At 43.1% G+C, this 24,515-nt stretch overlaps 1 protein-coding gene across 1 annotated transcript in view; it reads right to left on the bottom strand.

Annotated features, from left to right (window-relative positions):
* Positions 1 to 18,146, bottom strand: part of padi2 (peptidyl arginine deiminase, type II) — a 41,374-nt gene extending 23,228 nt beyond the window's left edge. Inside the window, exons 1-8 of the mRNA XM_072244894.1 lie at positions 18,106 to 18,146; positions 17,207 to 17,316; positions 16,079 to 16,259; positions 9,377 to 9,449; positions 7,442 to 7,503; positions 6,517 to 6,628; positions 899 to 1,027; positions 13 to 167 (exon numbers count right to left, since the gene is read on the bottom strand). Of these exons, the coding sequence (XP_072100995.1) occupies positions 13 to 167; positions 899 to 1,027; positions 6,517 to 6,628; positions 7,442 to 7,503; positions 9,377 to 9,449; positions 16,079 to 16,259; positions 17,207 to 17,298 (804 nt within the window). The 5' untranslated portion in view covers positions 17,299 to 17,316; positions 18,106 to 18,146. The remainder of the gene's footprint in view (positions 1 to 12; positions 168 to 898; positions 1,028 to 6,516; positions 6,629 to 7,441; positions 7,504 to 9,376; positions 9,450 to 16,078; positions 16,260 to 17,206; positions 17,317 to 18,105) is intronic.
* Between the last annotated feature and the right edge of the window lie 6,369 nt (positions 18,147 to 24,515).

Below are 24,515 nucleotides of genomic sequence, written 5' to 3'. Positions count from 1 at the left end.
AAATGTTACTACCTTTTGCAGCAAGTCAAGGTGGATGGTCACCAGTTTAGTCATCTCAACATTTGGAAACACGAGCCCTTCAGCAAAGAAATGAATTTCGTTGTTCCCTTTTGTAAATTCCACATCAGTTGACATCTTCGTTCTACCCAGCACTCTCGTCATTTTTGCTGCAATAAGAAGAAATAAAGGGGGAATTAAAACAGAACAATCAAATGATATAGCAGCCAATTCTAACCAAAACATCTGCCGCTGCTGGCAACTCCATGGATTTGTTAGACTTCCATGACACATCCGCAGCTCCAAAAATGACTGTTCCAAAGTTGAAAATGTGTATTTGATCCTTTATTAGCAATTAACAAACATACAATCTAGAAGCGATGAAACTTAAGCGTACCCAGCCTAAGTTAAGCATAATTGAGCGGTCAGCAAAAGGTACAACATCCATTGGTCCCCGGCCCCAAACTGCTCAGAACGAAGCATGAATACTTAACTTATTCCCTTCGCTTTTACCACGCTCCCCACTTATGTGACTAGGTACCATAATAAACACGCGACACAGAACACAATGCAGATAGAGAACAGATGCATATGGCTCCTACAAACAACATGCTGAACTTTTAAAAAAACTGAAAGTGAATCGATGCTCAACACTGAGCATTGATCTGAAGTTCAATACGTTTTGCTGTGAATAGGTTTGCTATTTTATAAATGAGAGGTCTAAACAAATAGTGAAAAGCTATTAGAACTAGAGTGACAACCAAGTAGAAAATGAAGCAAATTAAAAAGTAGGTATTAGATGTGGAATTTGGGGTTTAAAACTTGGAAACTGTGATATAAACAATGAAGGGCATTCATGGAAAGAAACTCCTTGTGGAGAATGTCAGTCAAACGCACTCACTCATATCATGGCGAAAGATCTGCACTTTCTCTTTATCAGGAGGAGAAATGGACAGTTTCAGTTTGTACCCATCTGGCAAATTGTTCGGCCCTTCAGTTCTTAGGATCATACGTGACATGTCTTCCAAGTCTGAAAGAAAGAAATCTCTCATTTGTTAGACCACTTCAGGCTGCTGAATACTGTTATTGATAATGTGACCTTGCTGGTGAATTATTGTCACTGTAACTGTTATACACTTGCATATTCCAATCCCTCTATTTCACTATCCATCTGTATGATTCTGTTCTCATTTAATTTCATCCCTTTTAAGAGAAAAAAATAAGCACTTGCTATAATTTCTCTTCACACATCCTCCTTATACAAGTTAGGGATAGTCAGCATGGCTTTGTCAAGGGCAAGTCGTGCCTTACAAGCCTGACTGAATTCCTTGAGGGTGTAACAAAACATGTTGATGAAGGTAGGGCAGTGGATGTAGTGTATATGGATTTCAGTAAGACATTTGATAAGATTCCCCATGCCAGGCTCCTTCAGAAAGTAAAGAGGCATGGGATCCAAGGAGACTTTGCTTTGTGGATCCAGAATTGGCTTGCCCACAGAAGGCAAAAGGGTGGTTGCAGATGGTTTGTATTCTGCATGGAGGTCGGTGAACAGTGGTGTTCTGGGACCCCTCCTCTTTGTGATTTTTTATAAATGACCTGGATGAAGAAGTAGAAGGGTGGGTTAGTGAGTTTGCTGATGACACAAAGATTGGGGTTGTTGCGGATAGTCTGGAGGGTTGCCAGAGGTTACAGCGGGACTTCAGTAGGATGTAGAACTGGGCTGAGAAGTGGCAGGTGGACTTCAACCCAGATAAGTGTGAAGTGGTTCATTTTAGTAGGTCCAATTTGAAGTCAGAATATAATGTAATTGGTAAGACTCTTGACAGTGTGGAGGATCAGCGAGACCTTGGGGTCAGTGTTGATGGGACACTCAAAGCTGCTGCGCAGGTTGACAGTGTTGTTAAGAAGGCTTACAGTGTGTTGGCATTCATCAACCGTGGGATTGAGTTCAAGGGCCGTGAGGTAATGTTACAGATATATATAAGACCTTGATCAAACCCCACTTGGAGTACTGTGTTCAGTTCTGGTCACCTCACTACAGGAAAGATATAGATACAACACAGATAGTACAGAGGAGATTTACAAGGATGTTACCTGGATTGAAGGGCGTACCTTATGAGAATAGGTTGAGTGTACTTGGCCTTTTCTCCTTGGAGTGATGGAGGATGAGAGGTGACCTGATAGAGGTGTATAAGATGATGAGGGGCATTGATCATGTGGATAGCCAGAGGCTTTTTCCCAGGGCTGTAATGGTTAACACAAGGGATAATTGTTTTAAGGTGCTTGGAAAAAAGGTATCAAGGGGATGTCAGGGGTAGGTTTTTCACACAGAGAGTGGTGGGTCTGTGGAATGCACTGCCAATGGCAGTGGTGGAAGTGGATACAGCAGGGTCTTTTAATAGCCTCTAAGATAGGTACAAGGAGCTTAGAAAAATAGAAGGCTGTGCAGTAGGGTAATTCTAGGCAGTCTCTAGAATAGGTTACATGGTTGGCACAACATTGTGGGCCGAAGGGCCTGTAATGTACTGTAAATTTCTATGTTCATTTATTGTCATTCAACCATATGCTGTGCATGTATCTCACCAAATGAAACAATATTCCTCCGTACCAAGGAGCACAACATGGTACAAATAACTCACACACCACGCCAAGTAATATTACCGCGAACAAATTAATAAATATTAAGGTACACTTATGATGCAAGTTTAAAAAAATGAACGGTATCACCCTGCTGATGCTTTATACATGGTGAGATCTGGGTGGTCTCAGGGAGTTCAGTAGTCTCACAGCCTGGGGGGAAGAAGCTGTTTCCCCATCCTAACAATCCTTGTCCTAATTCTACAATATCTCTTGCTTGATGGTAGGGGGGTCAAAGAGATTGTTGGACAGACGGGAGGGATCATTGACAATGCTCAGGGCCCTGAGTATGCAGCACTCCTGTGAACCGTCTCAGATGGGTGGAATAGAAACCCCAGTAATCCTCTCAGCAGTCCTCACAATTCTTAGTGGAGTCTTATGGACAGATGGCTTGCAATTCCTGTACCAGACGATGAGTCAACTGGTCAGGACACTCTCAATGATTCCTTCTAAAGATTCTTTGTACGTTTGACTTCTCATCCACCTGCCAACCCCTGATAATATCCTTGAAAGATACAATATCAGATTGCCCATAAATGTTGATGATCCTTACTGCAATTACTTCTCAAACTCTCAAGCTTGCTCATCATTTCTGATTATTCATACTGTTTATCCAACATCCAAAACTGAGTGGGCAGTAATATACTGGAACTAAATATGGGAGTAATGAACCTCTTCTCCCAATCTAAAGATTTTGAAGATTAGTTTCATTTGTCACATGTACATTGAAACTTACAGCGAAACACATCGTTTGCATCAAATCGAATCAGTGGGGATTATGGTGGGCAGCCCACAAGTGTGGCCATGTCTCCATCACCAAAATTACATGCTCACAACTCACTAACCCTAATCGTGCAATGTGGGGGAAACCCACGCAATGGCGGGGAGAACGTACAAGCAACCTTGCAGACAACGGCAAGAATCGAACCCCAATAGCTGATGGCCAGCTGGCATTTTCAAAGCGGCGTGCGAACAGCTACACTTCTGTGCTGCCCTGATCCAGGTGAGTTCTCATTCCCAGAGCCGAAACTGAATGACACAACTGGATTGCTGTTTGCAGAGGAGCTAAGTTTTCATCCGCAAGTCTCATCGAATATCAGTCAACTGGAAATTCCACTTCAGTGATGAAGTCCAGCTCTGACACTTCCTGCGTTCACATGGTGCTGAAACACTATCCAGCGCTTCTTCTCCTCAAATTGTCTGTCCATCTAAGTCTCGTACATCCATTACACCCAACCTACACTGAGAACCCCTTGAACTGTGTCTTCATTTAAAAATCATCATTTTGATTCTTGCTGTAAAAAGTAACAAGCCTGAGAATTGGGAGCAATTTAGAATTCACCAAAAATAAAAGATTGAGAAGAAATGGAACATGAGTGTAAACATGTATGGAACGTTAAAGCAGACATAAAGGATGCTACAAAGTAAAAATAGGAATAAGATTAGTAAAAATAACAATTATAAATGGGAAAATCTTGATGGGTAGAAGTATTGGCAGAGCAATTAGATAAATGCTTCAGTCCTGTTTCATGGAAGAGGAAACAAAATTTCTTGGAAATGCTGGGGAACAAAAATTCTAATGAAAATGAGGAAATTAGCTAAAAAAAAATGTCCGGCAATTTAACATGACTGAAAGCTGATAAAGCCCCAAGGCCCAATGATCTACACTCAGTGGCTACTTTATTTGGTAGACGCGATACACCTCCTGAAAGCAAATGTCTAATCAGCCAATCCTGACAACAGCTCAATACACAAGAGCATGAAGACATAGTCGAAAGGTTCCGCCGTTTACAGACCAGACATCAGAGTGGGGAGGAAATGTGAGTAAGTGTGAATAAGATGGTTGGCAGCAGATGAGTTAGGCTACGTCTACACTACGCCAGATAATTTTGAAAACGCCGGTTTGGAGTAAAAACGGCAGGCGTCCACACTAAGCGTTTTTCAAAATATCTCTGTCCACATTAGACGGATATTTGGACGAATCTCCTACTACTGGGCATGCGCAGGACGCACAGCAAACAGGTGAAGAGGAAACGGTATATTTGGTGCGCTTTTGTCCAGTTACAGAGTAGAAAAACTTAAAAGGAATTGCTCTTGGCTCTCGAGCAGGAGGACTTAAAACTAAAAAAAACAAATACTGGAGCATATGGAGGCAACCGACAGGGAGTTCATGGACAGTATGACCCGGCTGACGATGAACATTGAAAAACTGACTCACTCTGTTGCATTAATAAAGCACTTTGTTAAATGTATAAAACATGTCTGCATCAGTGTTATCTTGTATTTCCATACAATGTTACATTAGGCTGTTACACATCTATTGTCAGAGAAGTACTTGCATAAATAGGTAAAGCACCTTCATACAAGCAAGGACAGAAAACAGGGCGAAGTGAGTATACTTATTTATTCAGTAAGCTATGGGTCAAAGTATTTGGTTGAGTACATTTCTAACCCTTCTGGCTTCAGTCTCGTTGTCCTCTGTTCTGAAATTGTTAGGTGGTGGCGTTCAAGAAAACAACGAACATCTGTTCCGGCTCGTCATGACAGCGTTTTTAAATAGTCAAAAAAGCTCACTTTACAGTTTAACTCTCACGCCACTCACACCGACTGCGCGTTATAACAGCAGTACAGCAGTGCTTGCACAGTACCAAGCAGAAGCAGAAAAAGCATTGTTGTTGTGGTGTTGTCATGACAGCGTTTTAAAATCTCTCCATTTACTCCGTATACACTACGCCGGATATTAAGCGTTTTCAGATTTATTCACTCTGGAGAGTGTTTTCGAAAATCTCTGTTTTCGGGAGCTGAAAACGCCGGCTCAGTGTGGACGGGAGGGCAAAACGAAGAGAAAAAGCTTCATTTTCAAAATTATCCGGCGTAGTGTGGACATAGCCTTAGTTTGTGTACCTCAGAAACTGTTGATATCGTGGGATTTTGACGCATAACAGTCTAATGTTTACAGAGAATAGTGCAAAAAAACAGGGGAAAAAATCATGTGAGTGATGGTTCTGTGGGCAAAAATGCCTTGTTAATGAAGAGATCAGAGGAGAATGGCCAGACTGGTTCAAGGTGACAGGAGAGTGACAGTAACTCAAATAACCACACGTTACAACCTTGGTTTGCAGAAAAGCTTCTCTGAATGTACAAGTGGAGTGGATGGACTACAGCAGCAGAAGACCACAACGGGTCCCACTGCCGTACCTAATAAAACATCCAGTGAGTATATATTCTACAGTACATTGGATAGATGGGTTATCATCAGCCCAAATTCTAAAGATTCTGGTTTGGTTGCTGCTGATTGGAAGTGACAAAATAGCCCCACTTTTTAAAAAAATGGAAGGAGAGATAAAACTGCAAACTACATACTGGTTAGCCTAGTCAGGAAAACACTAGCATCTATTATAAGGTATGAAAGAACTGACATTCAGAAAATATGAAAGGAATTAAGCAATGTTAATGTGTATTTATGAAAGGAAAATCATATTTGACAAATCAACAGGAAATTGGAGGACCTACCTGGCAAGATAAGAGATAACCAGTGAACATCTTGTATCTAGATTCTCCAACTGCCTTTGATAATGTCACACAAGGGTGATAATGTGGTAATGCCTTTGATAATGTGCAAAGCAAAGGCATTATGAGATTTGGAGTACTGTAAGATTCTGGCTGGGATTGAATAGTTTGACAAATGTTATAAAGTGAGTGGTACTCATTCAAGACTTTAGTTGCCATGTTTTTAATCACCCTCCAGAAGAAATGATCAAGAATGATTGTTACATGTCAAATCTTCTGAACATTTCCATAAAGATATAATTTGCATCGGAGTAACCACATGCTGACTCAGCCAGCAGTATTTCATCTGTGATAGTCTGTATAGCTTCTCACCTTCAAGTACGGAAACTTTGTCATCAGAGTTGTCAATTCCACTGCCCTCCTCCCGGTCGCAGTTCACAAGAAGAATGGCTCCGTGTCCTTTGGAACCCCACTTCCAGGAACCCTGGCAAAGAAAAGAAAAAAAATATTTAAATCATACTTATATGAGCACATGTAGCTTCTTGATGTATCAAAATCAACCGCCAAGATTCAGGATCATAATTATTACCACTGACTTATATGATGTGATGTTTGTTTGTGATGCAGTACAGTGCAAAGACACAAAATTTACTATTGCAAACACAAGAAAATCTGCAGACGTTGGAAATCCAAAACAGCACACACAAAATGTTGGAGGAACTCAGCCAGCCAGGCAGCAACTTTGGAAACAGAGTATACTGTCGATGTTTCTGGTTGAGACCCTTCATCAAGACTGTTGGATATGGACATTTATTATTGCATGTGATATACTGGTGTTGGAATGTGTGCCAACACTTACCAGCTGCCCCCAGTAGATCCTAGGTTGTGATGGTTAGCACAAACATTTCACTGTCTGTTTTGATGTGCTGTGTACAGTATATGATAAATATTAATCTGAATAAATTATGAAGTAGATAAATAGTGCAAAAAAAAACAAAATAGCATTCATGAACTGTTCAGAAATCCCATTGTGGAGGAGAAAATCGTTGAATGTGTTAGGTAGGAGCAGTAATTTAAAAGATAATTAGAAAAAAAATTAAACTGTAGGTAATGAAAAACTGAAATAAAACAAATTCTGGGAATTCGGCACTTACTGGCATTAAGGGAAAGGTATTAAATACTGCACTTGCCAGTGAAGCTGACATCCTACAATATGAATATCTTGGTCAAGAAAAAAGTGGAAAAATTCACCTCAGAAGTGTATTAAAACATAAATTAAGTTCCTATTTTTAATCACCTTATTGGGATTATTCTTCTCAATAATACCATCATGATCTGCATCCACATCCAGTGACACAACTGTAAGTGAGAGGTAAGAGATTAACCAAGTGGCATGGAAAAAGGAAGAAAGATTATCACCCTGATGTAATATTGTTTGTATATTTGCATGGCCACCACATCAATTTCAGCATCGGTATTCCCTGTGACCAGATTTCATTGTGAATGTTTACCTGTAAAAATACCGCAGACGGGTCATGACCAGGACACCCAGGGTATAAAATAGAGTAACTTGTAGAGTCCAAGAGATCAGCAGCACAGAAATTGACCTTTAGCCCACCACTACCTCTTTGCCCACCTATATCAATCCTATCTGCCTGCAGTAGGTTTATACCCTTCTATAAAGCACCCGACTCACAATGATTGCATCTTACATCACCACCTCCTCTAGGAGTGAGTTCCAGATATCAAACAATCGACCATTCTCACCTTAACCCAGTCCCCTCCTGTTTCTGATATCCCTGCCACAGGAAGAAGATTTTGACTCTATACCCATCTATGTGTCTTATAATTTTCTATGCCTCTATCAGGTCACACCTCGGCCTCCTTTGCTCCAGAGAAAGCAAACCAAGTTTATCCAATCTCTTCCCAGAACTGAAGTCCTCCGAACCAGCAACATCATAATGGATCTCCTCCTCACTCTGTCCAGCAAAACCATATCCCTCCTACAGTGTGATGACCAGAGCTAAACGCTCCAAGTGTGGAGCTGTAATACAGCATCCCAACTTCTGTATTCTGTGTGTCAGCCTAAGAAGGCAAGCATGCCAGGTGCATTCTTCACCATCCTATCTACCTGTGTTATCACTTTTCATGAACTATGGGCTTGAATGCCAAAGTCCCTCTGCTCATTAACATTCCTTAGTGCCCTCCATTTCTTGCACATCTGCTGTCTCTTTTTGACTTTCCAAAATACACCACCTCGATCTTGATGGAATTGAATTCCAGTTGCAAATGACCCATTTCCACCTGATCTATATTCTGCTGTAGCCTTGGACACTACCAACTTTTGTGTCATCTGCAAACTTACTAATCACAACTCCTATGCTCACATCTAAGTTGGTAATATCAAAAACAACTGGTCACAGACGTCCAATCAGAAAAGCACCCTTCCACAACTACCTATCACCAATTAACTAGTGTATCTTGTATCCCATGTTCCTTAAACGTCTGGGCTAGACTTGTGTTACTGCATCCATCCTAGTTAGATCATTATATGTTTTGCAAAGTTTGACAGCAATTCTTGTGTGTAAGAGAAATGGCATCCAAGTCTCACTTGCCTCCAGGAGACATGACTGATCTTTTTTTTTCATTTTCCTCAGAATCTAGGAGGCTATTTGGCCCTTTAAGTTTACAAAAAGGAGGGTCATCTTTTAAAAATAGGAAAGACAGCATTAAACTGGAAAGAGTGCAGATAAGATTTGGGGTTGCTGGCAGAACTTGAGAGCCTGAGTTATTGAGAAGGGTGGGCAGACTCGGATTTTATTCCTTGGAATGTTGAAGATAGAGGAGTGACCTTACAGAGATATAGAAAATCATGAGGGGCAATGTGAAGGCACATCATCATTTTCCCAGAGGTGGGAAGTTAAAAATTAGAGGGCACAGGTTTAAAGTGAGAGGTCGAAGATTTAAAAGGGGACTTGAGGTGATATATATGTGGAATGAGTCAGTGGTTGAGACAAGTGTGATATCAACACTTGGAAGAGTACAAGACATTTGGCTAAGTACATGGATAGCAATGGGACTACATTGATGAGCACCATGGTCAAATGTATTCCTCTATGACTCTAGGAGGTGAGGATGTCCCCAGTAACAAAGTCAAGCACAATTCATTTACCATTGACATGAAAACAGATGAAGTACCTGGGCATGTTTAATCTGGGTGTCAATAACTTACTGATCGCCGTGAGCTCAAGGGTCATCTGGTCAATGGGCTCTGCCAAATCACCTCTGTAGAACATAACCGTAACCTGGAGGAAGAGTGCAGTAAAGAGTTAATGACAATGTTGGGGTTGGGAATAGGTTGGGTCATTCTAATTTTCAGTAGTGATGCAAAACAGGGATCTTCAATCAGTTACACAATGCACATCCTCCTCCATATTTTGCTTCTACTCAAGTCACTTGGAGAAAGGTAGAAGTTATCAAATTACAGACCACTCCATCTCTGGTTAGTCTTAACAACTGTAGCAGAACTGAATGATGAAGTTATTGAGCACTAAGATCTGATGTGAAAATTTTACTATATGACAACAGAAGGAACATAATTTCATCAATTTATACTGCTATAGTATCTTTTAATTTTTCCACATTTACTCTCAAAGTCACTAAACTTTTGAAGGGCCACCTAAAGAATTACTTGCAAGTCAATAAATAGTGTGATTCATTCGATACTTTGTAAGGTCAAATAAGAAAATTCACAGCAGAAACAGCCACTCGGAGCATTTTATTTATTAACTTCTAATTAATAGTGTATTTCCAAACCATCAAACAAAATTTGACATCTGCTAAACTAAGAGATGTTAAGGAAAATGAACCAAAGCAGAGAAAGGCGTGGCTTTTGGAAAGAATTTTTAAGTAGGGAAAAGCTAGAAACCCTTGGAGGGTTGTAGGGCAGGAGGGGACTGGAAGGAAATGAAAGAAGATGAGAGCCTACAGAGGGGAGCAGGAATAAGTTAAATAATTTCAAAATCAGGAATTATTTATCTGGAAACAAATGTAGATAAAAGGGTGAGATGGTGCTGCGGATGGTACAACTGAAGCTTCAGAGCTTCAGCGACCCAGGTTCAATTCTGATCTCCTGTGTCAATTTTACACTTCATATGTGAAATTCCCCTGTGTGTTCTGACTTCCTTCTGCAATTGGGTTGTTAAGTAAATTGCCCCTCATTTCTGTGTGACTGATAGAATGTGGGGGGGGTTGGTTGATGGGAAAGAGCTCTGACTGGCCTGGATGGCGATGGGGGGACGGGGGTCTCTGATGACGGACGTTGCTGTCTTCTGGCAGCACTCCACATCAATATGATCAATGGTGGGAAGGGCTTTGCTTGTGATGGAGTGGACGATATCCATAACTTTCTGTAGACGTTTCTGTTCATGGGCAATGGTGTTTCCAAACCAGGCTGTGCTGCAATCAGTTAGGCTACACCCCACTGTGCCTCCATAGAAGTTTGTCAATGTTTTTGGAGACGTGGAATCTTACGCAATCAGATCACGGGGACAGATCTCACCGAGAGTGCCTGCAGTGGGGTTTGAATCCCTCAAGGGAGGGGAACTGGGAGATAAGACATAAAATGGCTTTAAATGGACAGCAAGGATGCTCAAGGTGAGCAAAGGGGCAAATACTTAACGGGTTGTGGTGCCTGTAGAGAGGACAGAGAAGCTGAAGCTTTGACTGTTTTCCCTTTGAAAGCTAAAAACTAATACTGATGATTAGTAATATATTTTAAAGAGACAAAGAGTCAAAATATTATATTTTTAAAGAGACATTTAAGTGGGAAGGAAATCACACGCAGAGGGTATTTTAAAGTAATGTTTTTGTTACCATGATAGAACAGGAGGTATAATCTGAGAACTCAGAAGTACAGATCATGTAAACTACTTTGGAAGTGGGGATAATGGGATAAGTGGAGACGATGGGCTACTTACCCAGTAAGACAGCGGCGTGCTCAGACATATGAGGAAATTTGGTAGGTCACCAAAGACTCTCGCAAATTTCTGCAGATGTACCATGGAGAGCATTTTGACCAGTTGCGGAGGGCCACTGCACAGGATCAGAAAAACTGCGGAAAGTTGCAAACTCATCCAGCCCCATCCTGGGCATTAGTCTCCCCAGCGTCAAGGACATCCCAAAAGGTGATACTTCAAAAAGGCAGCATCCATCATTAAGGACACCCATCACCTAGGACATGCCGTCTTCGTATGGCCATCAACAGGGAGGAGCTGCAGGAGCCTGAAGCCACACACTCAATGCTTCAGGTGCGGCTTCTTCCCCTTTGCCATCAGATTTCTGAATGGACAACGAATCCAGGTACACTATCTCACCGTTTTAGTTTTGCTCTCTTTATGCACTATTTACTTAATGTTATATATATATAAATGTAATTCATAGTTTTTATTATGTATTGCTGGATACTCCTCTCACAAAACAACAAATTTCATGACTTTGTCGGCCATGGCAGAATTAAAATGAAGGAAAATATCAAACTCCAATGGATCAAGCACAGTGAAAGCAGACAAACCAATTGTCTTTCCTCTTGCCATTTGCCTGAAGGAGACGGAGATGGCTACTTTGTGAGATTGTCCTTGCAGCCAAATTCCACCCCCCCCCAACCCCCCATTTTGTGAACTCTGAATTGATTCTTGCTCTGAGATAATCCAAACAGAGCAGTTGAACGTAGACACAAGGAGTTTCAGCTACTGACCTAACCACCCACACTACGCCGGATAATTTTGAAAACGCCGGTTTCGAGTAAAAACGACAGGCGTCCACACTAAGCATTTTTCAAAATATCTCCGTCCCCATTAGACAGATATTTGGACAAATCTCCTCCTACTGGGCATGCGAGGAAACGGTATACTTGATACGCATTTGCCCAGTTACAGACTAGAAAAACTTAAAAGGACTTGCTCTTGGCTCTCGTGCAGGAGGACTTAAAAGTAAAAAAAAAACAGATACTGGAGCGTATGGAGGCAACCGACAGGGAGTTCACGGACAGTATGACCCGGCTGACGATGAACATTGAAAAACTGACTAACTCTGTTGCATTAATAAAGCACGTTGTTAAATGTATAAAACGTCTGTATCAGTGTTATCTTGTATTTCCATACAATGTTACCTTAGGCTGTTACACATCTATTGTCAGAGAAGTACTTGCATAAATAGGTAAACCACCTTCATACAAGCAAGGACAGAAAACAGGGCAAAGTGAGTATACTTATTTATTCAGTAAGCTATGGGTCAAAGTATTTGGTGAGTACATTTCTAACTCTCCTAGCTTGTCTCGTCCGTCTGTTCTGAAATTGTTAGGTTATGTGGGGGGGTTGCGTTCAAGAAAACAACGAAATGCCGCGCTGCGGCCATCTATTCCGGCTCGTCATGGCAGTGTTTTTAAATAGTCAGAAAAGCTCACTTTACAATTTAACTGTCACGCCACTCACACCGACTGTGCGTTACAACAGCCGTCCGGCAGTGCTTGCGCAGTACCAAGCAGAAGCAGAAAAAGCATTGTTGTTGTGGAGTTGTCATGACAGCGTTTTTAAATCTCTCCGTTTACCCCGTACACACTACAACGGATATTAGGCGTTTTCAGATTTATTCACTCTGGAGACCGTTTCTGAAAATCTCTGTTTTTGGGGGATGAAAACGCCATTTCAGTGTGGACAGAAGGTCAAAACGAAGAGAAAATGCTTCGTTTTCAAAATTATCCAGCATAGTGTGGACGTACCCTCAGATGAATAGCTATTTATTATGTAAAGTGGCAGACTTTCTAGAGAAGCACTCTGTCATCTCGTTAGACTCTGTGACTGGGTCACCTAGTTCCACTGGTTTGAACCAGTCAGAGTTGAAAGGAACAAAGGCACAAGGCTAGGGGGGCTGGAGCCATAGAACAATTCTGGTTGTAGCTCTGGACCAGAGCCAGTAAGAATGTGATCCAGGGTAGGTCAAATAACCTTGAGTCATTGAGTTGGAGATACATCAGTTAAACCAAATAGGAACACTATAGGAGTTAGGAGCAATAGCTCTCTCCAGAGAGCCAGCATCACAAGGAAGAACCGCCACCCACGCCAGGGGCTGGGAGAAGGAAAAATTGATCATCAGGCCAACGAAGATCCTCTATTTTGGTGTTATAAATTGGGAAAATGGTCTGAGTAGGAATCAGTAGAACTCATGTTCTACTTGTTGCCCTGGGGGTCAACATAGTTGCGTTCTTGTTTGTGCAGAGACAATAAAGCACAAGTTTCAATTAATTACGAGTTGTGTATCGAGTTTCCTAACCTACTTCTGTTAACGAACGGTCAACATACTGTACACCGGTTATATTAAACTGCATTCTGAGATGTTGCCTGACCTGCTAAGTTCCTGCAGCATTTTGTGTGCGGTTTTCTCGCTTTCCAGTATCTGCAGAATCTCGTGTTGATTACTGCAATATTTTTCCTTATAAAGCACTGAGCCCATTAGTTAAATATTTTGAATACTAGTAATGATTCTTTCTTCCTTAGTCCCCCCAACCCTTTGCTGCCTAAAAGAAGTTTTTCCATATTACTTTTTGCAATTCTTCTGGGCCCTCTGGTTTTTGATATTTCAATCATAATTTCTCTATCAGATTTTGACTATCTATTGATTTCCATAGCTGTTGCCTGACCTGCTGAGCTCCTCACACATTTTGTGTGTGTTGTTTCTCTATTAGATTGCCTTCTTTTTAAAAGGAAAACAACCTCAGCTTCTCCAGCCTATCCATGCAACAAAAGTCCTTTATTTGCATCAATTCATTCCAATAAATCTCTTCTGCATCTTTCTATTGCTTTGATCTTAGAATGTGTTCCCTGTTATCTCTAAAGTGTGGTGTGCAGAAATGGACCCATAACCTAGGTGTGGCTGAATCACAAGCAAGAAAAAATCTGCAGATGCTGGAAATCCGAGCAACACACACAATATGCTGGAGGAACTCAGCAGGCCAGGCAGCATCTATGGAAAAAAGCACAGTCAACATTTCGTGCTGAAACCCTTTCAGCAGGAATGGAGAAAAGAAAAGCTGAGGAGTAGATTTGAAAGGTGGGGGGAGGGGAGAGAGAAACACCAGGCAGTAGGTGAAACTTGGCGGGATGAAGCAAAAAGCTAGGAAGTTGATAGGTGAAAGAGACAGAAGACCATGGAAGAAAGGAAAAAGGGGGGCAGGAGCACCAGAGGGAGGTGATGGGTGGGCAAGGAGATAACATGAGAGGGACAAGGGGATGGGAAATGGTGAGGGGAGGGGGGAGACATGACTGGAAATTGAGAAATCAATGTTCAATGCCACCAGGTTGGAGGCTACCCAAAAGGAATACAATGTGTTGTTCCTCCAAGCTAAGTGTGGCCTCACCATGACAGTGGAAGAAGCCATGGATGGACATATCGGAATGGGAATGGAAAGTGGAATTAAAATGGGTGGCCACTGGGAGATCCCACTGTTTCTGGTGGACAGATTGAAGGTGCTCGGCGAAGTGGTCTCCCAATCTACGTTGAGTCTTACCGATATACAGGAGGCCACACCGGCTGAATCAGTGTTTTAAAGTGCGTCATAGATTTGAAAAGAAAACTGCAGATGATAAAAGGTAATTAACCTGAAACATGTTTCTCTCTGTACAGTTGCTAATGCGTGTTTTCAGCAATGTTTGCTTTTTCTACATCTTAACTTCATTGCTTTTTTTAAAAAAAGTAAAGCACAGATTCACACAAGTTTTCTCACCTTGTTCTGCCACTTATAGACTTAAGCTAAAAATCTTTTCAAAGGTCTCGCTCCTGCTCCTCTGACTTAAATTGCTTTTGGTTTTTCTTACCAAATTCAAAGTAAATTTATTATCAAAATACATACATGTCACCACATATGTCACCTTGAGATTCATTTTCTTACAGGCTTATGTTGTCTCATACACTTCTGACATATAGGGCAACAATGAGGGTCTTCCATCTCTGGCGGTGTTCATGGCTTCCTTCGTCATGTCAATAGCTTCCTCTCGGTTTTCACTGCTGTCAGTCGTGCAAGTCCTGGGTAGAGACTCAGGATACTGTCACACTCAGATGTAGAAGGATTCTTCATTGCTTTTTTCCGTAACAATTTTGTGTTAGTAGTCAGGGTTATTCGCGCCGAGTTGAAACCCCAAACCTGGTGGACCAGTCTCAGTCTGCACTCTACCCTTTGACCTGTTTGGCATGGGCAAGCCCGACCAGGAGCCAGAGCATAAAGTCCTGACACCGAGTCATTGAGGCACACAAGCCTCCAAAGGTTGAGGTTTTTGGCAGGCATTTACAAGAAAATAAAGAATTTATGAAAACAGAGACTGACAACCAATATTCAAATAGTAAAAACATACTATAAATAAATAATAACTGAGTTGCAGAATCTTTGAAAGTGAGTCTATAGGTTGTGAAGCTGAGATACTAACCTGCTAGTTTTCTAAAAATTAACTGTTTTACTTCTTCCCCACACCCAGGCTTTCCGTGCTTCATGAATATTCCAGTTCTTTTGTTACACCTTTAATTATTTCAGATGTTAACAGCAGCAAGAAGTCTTATCTTGCTGCCTTGCTCTATTCTTGTCAGAAAGCAGGAATGAAGTGGATTTGGTGTTCTCGTACATTGGGGAGTGGAGAGATTCGCTGTCAGGAAATGACTTGCCTTTTATAAACAAAGCACTTTGTTAAGTTTTTCTTTCCTTCCATTTTCTCCGGACACATTTGCCACCTGTTTTCCATTAAAGATGACTATTATGTTTCCCATTATAGCCATCCTTGGTATTTTTTTTTCCCACTAGTAATTTTTATTTTTCACAAAACGATTCAATTTAAATGTAATTCTGCTTTATCAAGTACCATATTATTAAGCAGTGGCACTACAATATTACCTTTTTATCATTGGGAGTATGGCTTACTTGGTCCACCCTAATCTCAAGAAAGATCTCTTCACTGAGAGTCCAGCGATTTGCAGATTGAGCAGCAATATTTGAATTATTTCGATCTGAGATGGAACAAACAACACCAGGACTTGAGGTGACTTGAAAAGCCTGACATAATGGAGGAGATGGCCTGGAGCAAGAGAAAGTATTTGTCAAATTCATTTATTGCTTCATACATATATGAAACCTAAAACAGCTTGTTGCAGTGGCTGCAAGTGATATGCAATGCATCATCTCAAGCAGGCTTAATCCAATTCCTAACAAATATAGCCCATAATTTTAAAAAGTCCCAGTTCAGAACCAAAGACAATTTTTTCAAATGTGTTCAATTGCAGCAAGCTCTGCACATGCAAAAATAACATTAGATTAAACTGTATTCCCAGACATTATTAATAATTGCTCACAGTTACAGAATCCAAAAAAAATTATAGAGTGATTCATAAACTATTTGAATAGGAAGAAACTATTCAAACGATCAAGTCCACATCAGTTCACAGCAGGGCTAGTCAAAGTCAACTATTTCACTGTGGCCTTGCTTTTTGTGCTCGCTTAACTGAAGATAATTGAATCTGCTTCCACTATCACCAATTTCAATTAAGAAAATGTTAGGTTATCATTGGCTCATTGTTTCTGTAGCGTCCAGCTGCCACCTCCACATAGATTTTTTGTTTCTCTCTGAAGTTCGGTTCCTTCATCTAATTTACTAGAGCCTATGATGAAAAGCTGATGCCACAGTATTGACCCTGGACGTAGCTTGCTAATTCATGTATATTCCCTTTTTAGTCACTGTCTCATTACTTTATTGGAAATGCATGCCATTACCGAGAATTAATTGAGTTACATTCTGTATCGATTCCAGTTTGAACCAAGGTTGATCTCTCAACACAAGGAGGATATGAGTTTACAATGTAAGCTTACACAGTGTAAATTCATAGCTGGGGACATTGGCCTAGGAGAGGGACACTGATGTTGGTTCATTTCCAGTGACCACCGAGATCAGACTCCTAAAATGCTATTCTAGGCTCTGCCACAGGAAAAGATGGCCAGGTGAATTTTACAATAAGATTGGTGACTTACTTGTAAATATCAACATTAATCACAGTTCCAATGACATAAAGTACTTGGGTAGATTTCCCACACTCCAGGTACACTGTTCTTTGCTTGGACATGGTGAACTCTGCAGTGTTCTGAAATACAAGAACGAGCGTATTAGCACACTCTAGAAGAGCTTGTCCATAAACATTATTCTGGTCACAAGAGTAAACCATTCTTTCTCTGTTGGAAATCCTATGAAGAGCAAAACAGTTAATCTTTCCAAAGAAGATGAACGTTCCGGGGAAAGCTCATTACTTTCAAACGTCGCACTCCTGTTGTTGGTGGTTCCGTAGGGAGCAAGAAAAGCCCTTTGGCACATCTTGAAGCTCAGCACTTGCAGCCTGCTGTGTGGACGTATGGAACAGTCAGATGCCAACTTATCTGACCATCTGCTCTGCTGTTACATCAAGTATTGAATCCAGGGGCAAGGTCCTGGGTGCTTTCACTTCAGGGCTGGTTCCTCCCCTTAATACTGGCAATGTGCATTCACTGGAATAGTGGCGGCACAGTTAACACATTGCCTTACTACGCCAGTGTTCAACAATTTGGGGTCAGTTCTCACCACTTACTGTGATACATTTCTATGTTCTCCCCGTGACAGACAGGCTTTCTTCCGGGTGCTCCGGTCAGACGTACAGTTAGGGTCAGTGAGCTGTGGGCAGAACCGTAGCGACGCACGCAGTCTGCCCAGCACAACTCTTTCTGATCTGATTCGACGCAAATAATGCATTTTACTGTATATTTTGATGCACGCGTGACAGAAAAGATAATCCTTAAGGTGCGACCTGGATGGGAAAATTTAGTTGCTAAGTTATTTTCTTTTTGCTCCTAATAATTAAGGGTTTTAATTTACACATTATGAGACAATAAAAAGGGCTTACAGTTGCAAACACGAGGAATTCTGCAGATGCTGGAAATTCAAGCAGCACACGTCAAAGTTGTTGGTGAACGCAGCAGGCCAGGCAGTATCTCTAGGAAGAGGTACAGTCGACGTTCACACCGAGACCCTTTGTCAGGACTAACTGAAGGAAGAGTTAGTAAGAGATTTGAAAGTGGGAGGGGGAGGGGGAGATCCAAAATGATAGGAGAAGACAGGAGGGGGAGGGATGGAGCCAAGAGCTGGACAGGTGATTGGCAAAAGGGATATGAGAGAAATTTGGGACAGGAGGCCCAGGGAGAAGGAAAAGGGGGAGGGGGGGAAAACCCAGAGATGGGCAAGGGGGTATAGTGAGAGAGACAGATGGAGAAAAAGGAGAGTGAGAGAAAGAATGTGTGTATATAAATAAATAACGGATGGGGTACGAGGGGGAGGTGGGGCATTAGCGGAAGTTAGAGAAGTCAATGTTCATGCCATCAGGTTGGAGGCTACCCAGACGGAATATCAGGTGTTGTTCCTCCAACCTGAGTGTGGCTTCATCTTTACAGTAGAGGAGGCCGTGGATAGACATGTCAGGATGGGAATGGGACGTGGAATTAAAATGTGTGGCCACTGGGAGGTCCTGCTTTCTCTGGCGGACAGAGCGCAGGTGTTCAGCAAAACGATCTCCCAGTCTGCGTCGGGTCTCACCAATATATAGAAGGCCACATCGGGAGCACCGGACGCAATATATCACCCCAGCCTACTCACAGGTGAAGTGTCGCCTCACCTGGAAGGACTGTCTGGGGCCCTGAATGGTGGTAAGGGAGGAAGTGTAAGGGCATGTGTAACACTTGTTCCGCTTACAAGGATAAGTGCCAGGAGGGAGATCAGTGGGGAGGGATGGGGGACGGGGGACGAATGGACAAGGGAGTTGCGTAGGGAGCAATCCCTGTGGAAAGCAGAGGCGGGGGGAGAGAAAGATGTGCTTAGTTGTGGGGTCCCATTGGAGGTGGCGGAAGTTACGGAGAATAGTATGTTGGACCCGGAGGCTGGTGGGGTGGTAGGTGAGGACCAGGGGAACTCTATTCTTAGTGGGGTGGCGGGAGGATGGAGTGAGAGCAGATGTGTGTGAAATGGGGGAGATGCGCTTGAGAGCAGAGTTGATGGTGGAGGAAGGGAAGCCCCTTTCTTTAAAAAAGGAGGACATCTCCTTTGTCCTGGAATGAAAAGCCTCATCCTGAGAGCAGATGCGGTGGAGACGGAGGAATTGGAGAAGGGGGTGGCATTTTTGCAAGAGACGGTGAGAAGAGGAATGGTCCAGATAGCTGTGAGAGTCAGTGGACTTATAGTAGACATCAGTAGATAAGCTGTCTCCAGAGATAGAGACAGAAAGATCTAGAAAGGGGAGGGAGGTGTCAGAAATGGACCAGGTAAACTTGAGGGCAGGGTGAAAGCTGGAGGCAAAGTTAATGAAGTCAACGAGCTCAGCATGCGTGCAGGAAGCAGCGCCAATACAGTCGTCGATGTAGCGAAGGAAAAGTGGGGGACAGATACCAGAATAGGTTTGGAACATAGATTGTTCCACAAGCCAACAAAAAGGCAGGCATAGCTGGGACCCATACGGGTGCCCATAGCTACACCTTTAGTCTGGAGGAAGTGGGGGGAGCCAAAGGAGAAATTATTAAGAGTAAGGACTAATTCTGCTAGACGGAGCAGAGTGGTAGTAGAGGGGAACTGATTAGGTCTGGAATCCAAAAAGAAGCGGAGAGCTTTGAGACCTTCCTGATGGGGGATGGAAGTATATAGGGACTGGACATCCATGGTGAAAATAAAGCGGTGGGGGCCAGGGAACTTAAAATCATTGAAAAGTTTAAGAGCGTGAGAAGTGTCACGAACATAGGTAGGAAGGGATTGAACAAGGGGGGATAAAACCGTGTCGAGGTATGCAAAAACGAGTTCGGTGGGGCAGGAGCAAGCTGAGACAATAGGTCTGCCAGGACAGGCAGGTTTGTGGATCTTGGGTAGAAACGGGAAGTGCGGGGTGTGGGAAATATAACGTTGGTAGCAGTGGATGGGAGATCCCCTGAGCGGATAAAGTCGGTGATGGTGTGGGAGACAATGACCTGGTGCTCCTTAGTGGGGTCACGATCGAGGGGTAAATAAGAGGAGGTATCCGCGAGCTGTCGCTGTGCCTCGGCAAGGTAGAGGTCGGTGCGCCAGACTACAACAGCGACCCCCTTATCGGCGGGTTTAATAGTAAGGTTAGGATTAGTGTGGAGGGAGTGGAGAGCAGAGCGTTCCGAAGGAGTGAGGTTGGAATGGGGACAAGGTGCGGTGAAGTCGAGACGGTTGATGTCCCGTCGGCAGTTAGCAATAAAGAGATTCAGAGCAGGCAGAAGACCAGAGCGGGGTGTCCATGAAGAAGAGGAGGGTTGAAGACGGGAGAAGGGGTCATCGGTGGGGGTGGGAGAGTCCTTACCGAAGAAGTAGGTTTGGAGACGGAGACGACGAAGAACAGTTCCGCGTCATGGCGAACACGGAACTCGCTGAGGTGTGGGCGGAGGAGGTGAGGACATAAGGTTTACAGGTGATGGAATCAGGAAATGAAGGCAGAATACTAGAAGAAGTTACTTGTGAAAAAGTTACCCCCTTCTCTCAATTCCCCCGTCTCCGCCGCAACTGCTCTCAGGATGTGACTTTTCACTCTAGAACGAAGGAGATAACCTCCTTCTTCAAAGAAAGGGGCTTCCCTTCTTCCACCATCAACGCTGACCTTAACCGCAGCTCTTCCATTTCACACACGTCTGTCCTTACCCCACCATGGACAGGGTTCCTCTTGTCCTCACCTACCACCCCACCATTCTCCGCGTCCAGCACATGATTTTCCGTAACTTCGGCCATCTCCAACTGGATTCCCCCACCACGCGCATATCTCCCGCCCCTCAACCCGATGTTTTCCACAGGGATCGCTCCCTACGCGACTCCCTTGTCCTCTCGTCCCTCCCGACACTTACCCTTACACCTCCTCCCTCACTACCGTTCAGGGCCACAAACAGTCCTTCCAGGTGAAGCGACACTTCACCTGTGAGTCTGCTGGGGTCAACAATCCGGTGCTCCCAGAGTAGCTTCTTGTATAGCGGTGAGACCCGGGGTAGATTGGGAGACCGCTTCGGCGAGCATCTACGCTCTGTCCGCCAGAACAAGCGGGATCTCCCAATGACCATCCATTTTAATTCCACTTCCCATTCCCATTCCGGTATGCCTGTCCACGGCCTCCCCCACTGTCGTGATGAGGCCACACTCGGAGGAACAACACCTTATGTTCCGTTTGGCTTGCCTCATGAACATCGATTTCTCAAACACCTTACCCTCTCTCCTTGCTCGGCTATCGCCTCCTTCTGTTCTCTTTCACCGAACAACTTTCCAGCCCTTTATTTCATCCCTCCCCCTTCAGGTTTCACCTATCACCTTGTGCTTCTCTCTCCCCTCCCTCCATCCACCTTTTTAATTTCACTCCCAGTCCTGCCGAAGGGCCTCGGCCCGATACGTCGACTGTTTACTTTTTTCCATAATTTTTTTCCCAAAAATTCTTCATTCAGAAATATTACAAAATAAAGTTATTTACATAAAAGAATTCGTTGACTCTGAGTCCTTATTCAATAAATAAAGTTATTTACAATAAAATTATGCTTTGACTCTCAGTCCATATTCAAATGAAAGATGTTTACAATAAATTGTTCGTTGACTCTCAAACCTTAGTCAAGAATTAAGACTTATTTACAATAAAATTATTAACAATAAAAAAACCGGCGTTGGCTCTAATTCCTTTTCCAAAGTTCTTTAATGGTCTACACAATTCCAGACACTCCTGGAATTGCAGCCTGACCTGCTGAGTTCCTCCAGCATTGTGTGTGTGTGTGTTGCTTAGATTTCCAGCATCTGCAGATTTTCTTTTGTTTCTCTTGTTTCTCTGGAAGAATTCAGTGAGTCGGTGGACGTCATGGAGAGATTGTCTACCGAGTTTCTGTGGGTGGAGGTTAGGAACAGGAAGGGGTCAATAACTTTACTGGGTGTTTTTTATAAGCCGCCCAATAGTAACAGGGATATCGAGGAGCAGATAGAGAAACAGATCCTAGAAAGGTGTAATAATAAGAGTTGTTGTGATGGGAGATTTTAATTTCCCAAATATTGATTGACATCTCCCTAGAGCAAGGGGTTTAGATGGGGTGGAGTTTGTTAGGTGTGTTCAGGAAGGTTTCTTGACACAATATGTAGAAAAGCCTACAAGAGGGGAGGCTGTACTTGATTTGGTATTGGGAAATGAACCTGGTCAGGTATCAGATCTCTCAGTGGGAGAGCATTTTGGAGATAGTCATTCTATCTCCTTTGCAACAGCATTGGAGAGACATAGGAACAGACAAGTTAGAAAAGCGTTTAATTGGAGTAAGGGGAATTAAGAGGCTATCAGGCAGGAAATTGAAAGCTTAAAATGGGAACAGATGTTCTCAGGGAAAAGTATGGAAGAAATGTGGCAAATGTTCAGGGGATATTTGTGTGGAGTTCTGCATAGGTACATTCCAATGTGATAGGGAAGTTATGGTAGGGTACCGTGGTGTACAAAGGCTGTAATAAATCTAGTCAAGAAGAAACCATGGTGTACAAAGGCTGTAATAAATCTAGTCAAGAAGAAAAAAAAAGCTTGCTAAAGGTTCAGGGAGCTAGATAAAGTTAGAGATTTAGAAGATTATAAGGCTAACAGGAAGGAGTTTAAGAAGGAAATTAAGAGAGCCAGAAGGGGCCATGAGAAAGCCTTGGCGGGCAGGATTAAGGAAAACCCCAAGGCATTCTAAAAATATGTGAAGAGCAAGAGGATAAGACGTGAAAGAATAGGACCTATCAAGTGTGACAGTGGGAAAGTGTGTATGGAACCAGAGGAAATAGCAGAGGTACTTAATGAATACTTTACTTCAGTATTCACTATGGAAAAGGATCTTGCGATTGTAGGGATGACTTGCAGCAGACTGAAAAGCTTGAGCATGTAGATATTAAGAAAGAGGATGTGCTGGAGCTTTTGGAAAGCATCAAGTTGGATAAGTCACCAGGACCGGATGAGATGTACCCCAGGCTACTGTGGGAGGTGAGGGAGGAGATTGCTGAGCCTCTGGCGATGATCTTTGAATCATCAATGGAGATGGGAGAGGTTCTGGAGGATTGCGAATGTTGTTCCTTTATTCAAGAAAGGGAGTAGAGGTAGCCCAGGAAATTATAGACCAGTGAGTCTTACTTCAGTAGTTGGTAAGTTAGTTAGACCATAAGACAAAGGAGCAGAAGTCGGCCATTCGGCCCATTGAGTCTGCTCTGCCATTTTATCATGAGCAGATCTGTTTAGTCCCACTCCCCTGCCTTCTCACCATAACCTTTGATGCCCTGGCTACTCAGATACCTATCAATCTCTGCCTTAAATACACCCAATGACTTGGCCTCCACTGCCGCCCGTGGCAACAGATTCCATAGATTCACCACCCTCTGGCTAAAAAAATTTCTTCGCATCTCTGTTCTGAATGGGTGCCCTTCAATCCTTAAGTCATGCCCTCTTGTAGTAGACTCCCCTATCATTGGAAACAACTTTACCACATCCACTCTGTCCATGCCTTTCAACATTCAAAATGTTTCTATGAGGTTCCCCTCATTCTTCTAAACTCCAAGGAATACAGTCCAAGAGCAGACAAACGTTCCTCATATGTTAACCCTCTCATTCCCGGAATCATTCTAGTGAATCTTCTCTGAACCCTCTCCAACGTCAGCACATCCTTTCTTAAATAAGGGGACCAAAACTGCCCACAGTACTCCAAGTGAGGTCTCACCAGCGCATTATAGAGCCTCAACATCATTTTGAACAGGTCATACTTCCCCCAGAAGAGATCCCAATGATCCAAGAATCTGAAGCCCTGCCCCCTGCACCAGTCTCTCAGCCACGCATTCATCTGCCTGATCCTACTATTCTTGCCCTCGTTAGCATGTGGCACAGGTAGCAATCCCAAGATTACTACCCTGGAGGTCCTGCTTCTCAGCTTCCTTCCTAACTCCCGGAAATCTCTCTTCAGGACCTCCTTCCTTATCCTATCTATGTCATTTGTACCAACATGTACCAAGAAAACTGGCTGCTCGCCCTCTCCCTTCAGAATATTCTGGACCCGATCCGAGACATCCCGTACCCTGGCACCTGGGAGGCAACACACCATGCGGATATCTCTATCAGGCTCACAGAATCTTCTGTCTGTTCCCGTGACTATGGAATCCCCTATGACTACCACATTCCTCTTCTCCCTCCTTCCCTCCTGCACAACAGCGCCAGGCTCTGTGCCAGAGACCCGGTCACCATGGGCGTCCCCGGTCAGGTCATCCCCCTCAACAGCATCCAGAACAAGGTAC

Source organism: Mobula birostris, chromosome 27 (genome assembly GCF_030028105.1).
Source record: "Mobula birostris isolate sMobBir1 chromosome 27, sMobBir1.hap1, whole genome shotgun sequence".
NCBI classification, from domain to species: domain Eukaryota; kingdom Metazoa; phylum Chordata; class Chondrichthyes; order Myliobatiformes; family Myliobatidae; genus Mobula; species Mobula birostris.
This window is presented reverse-complemented; position numbering and strand designations above follow the sequence as displayed.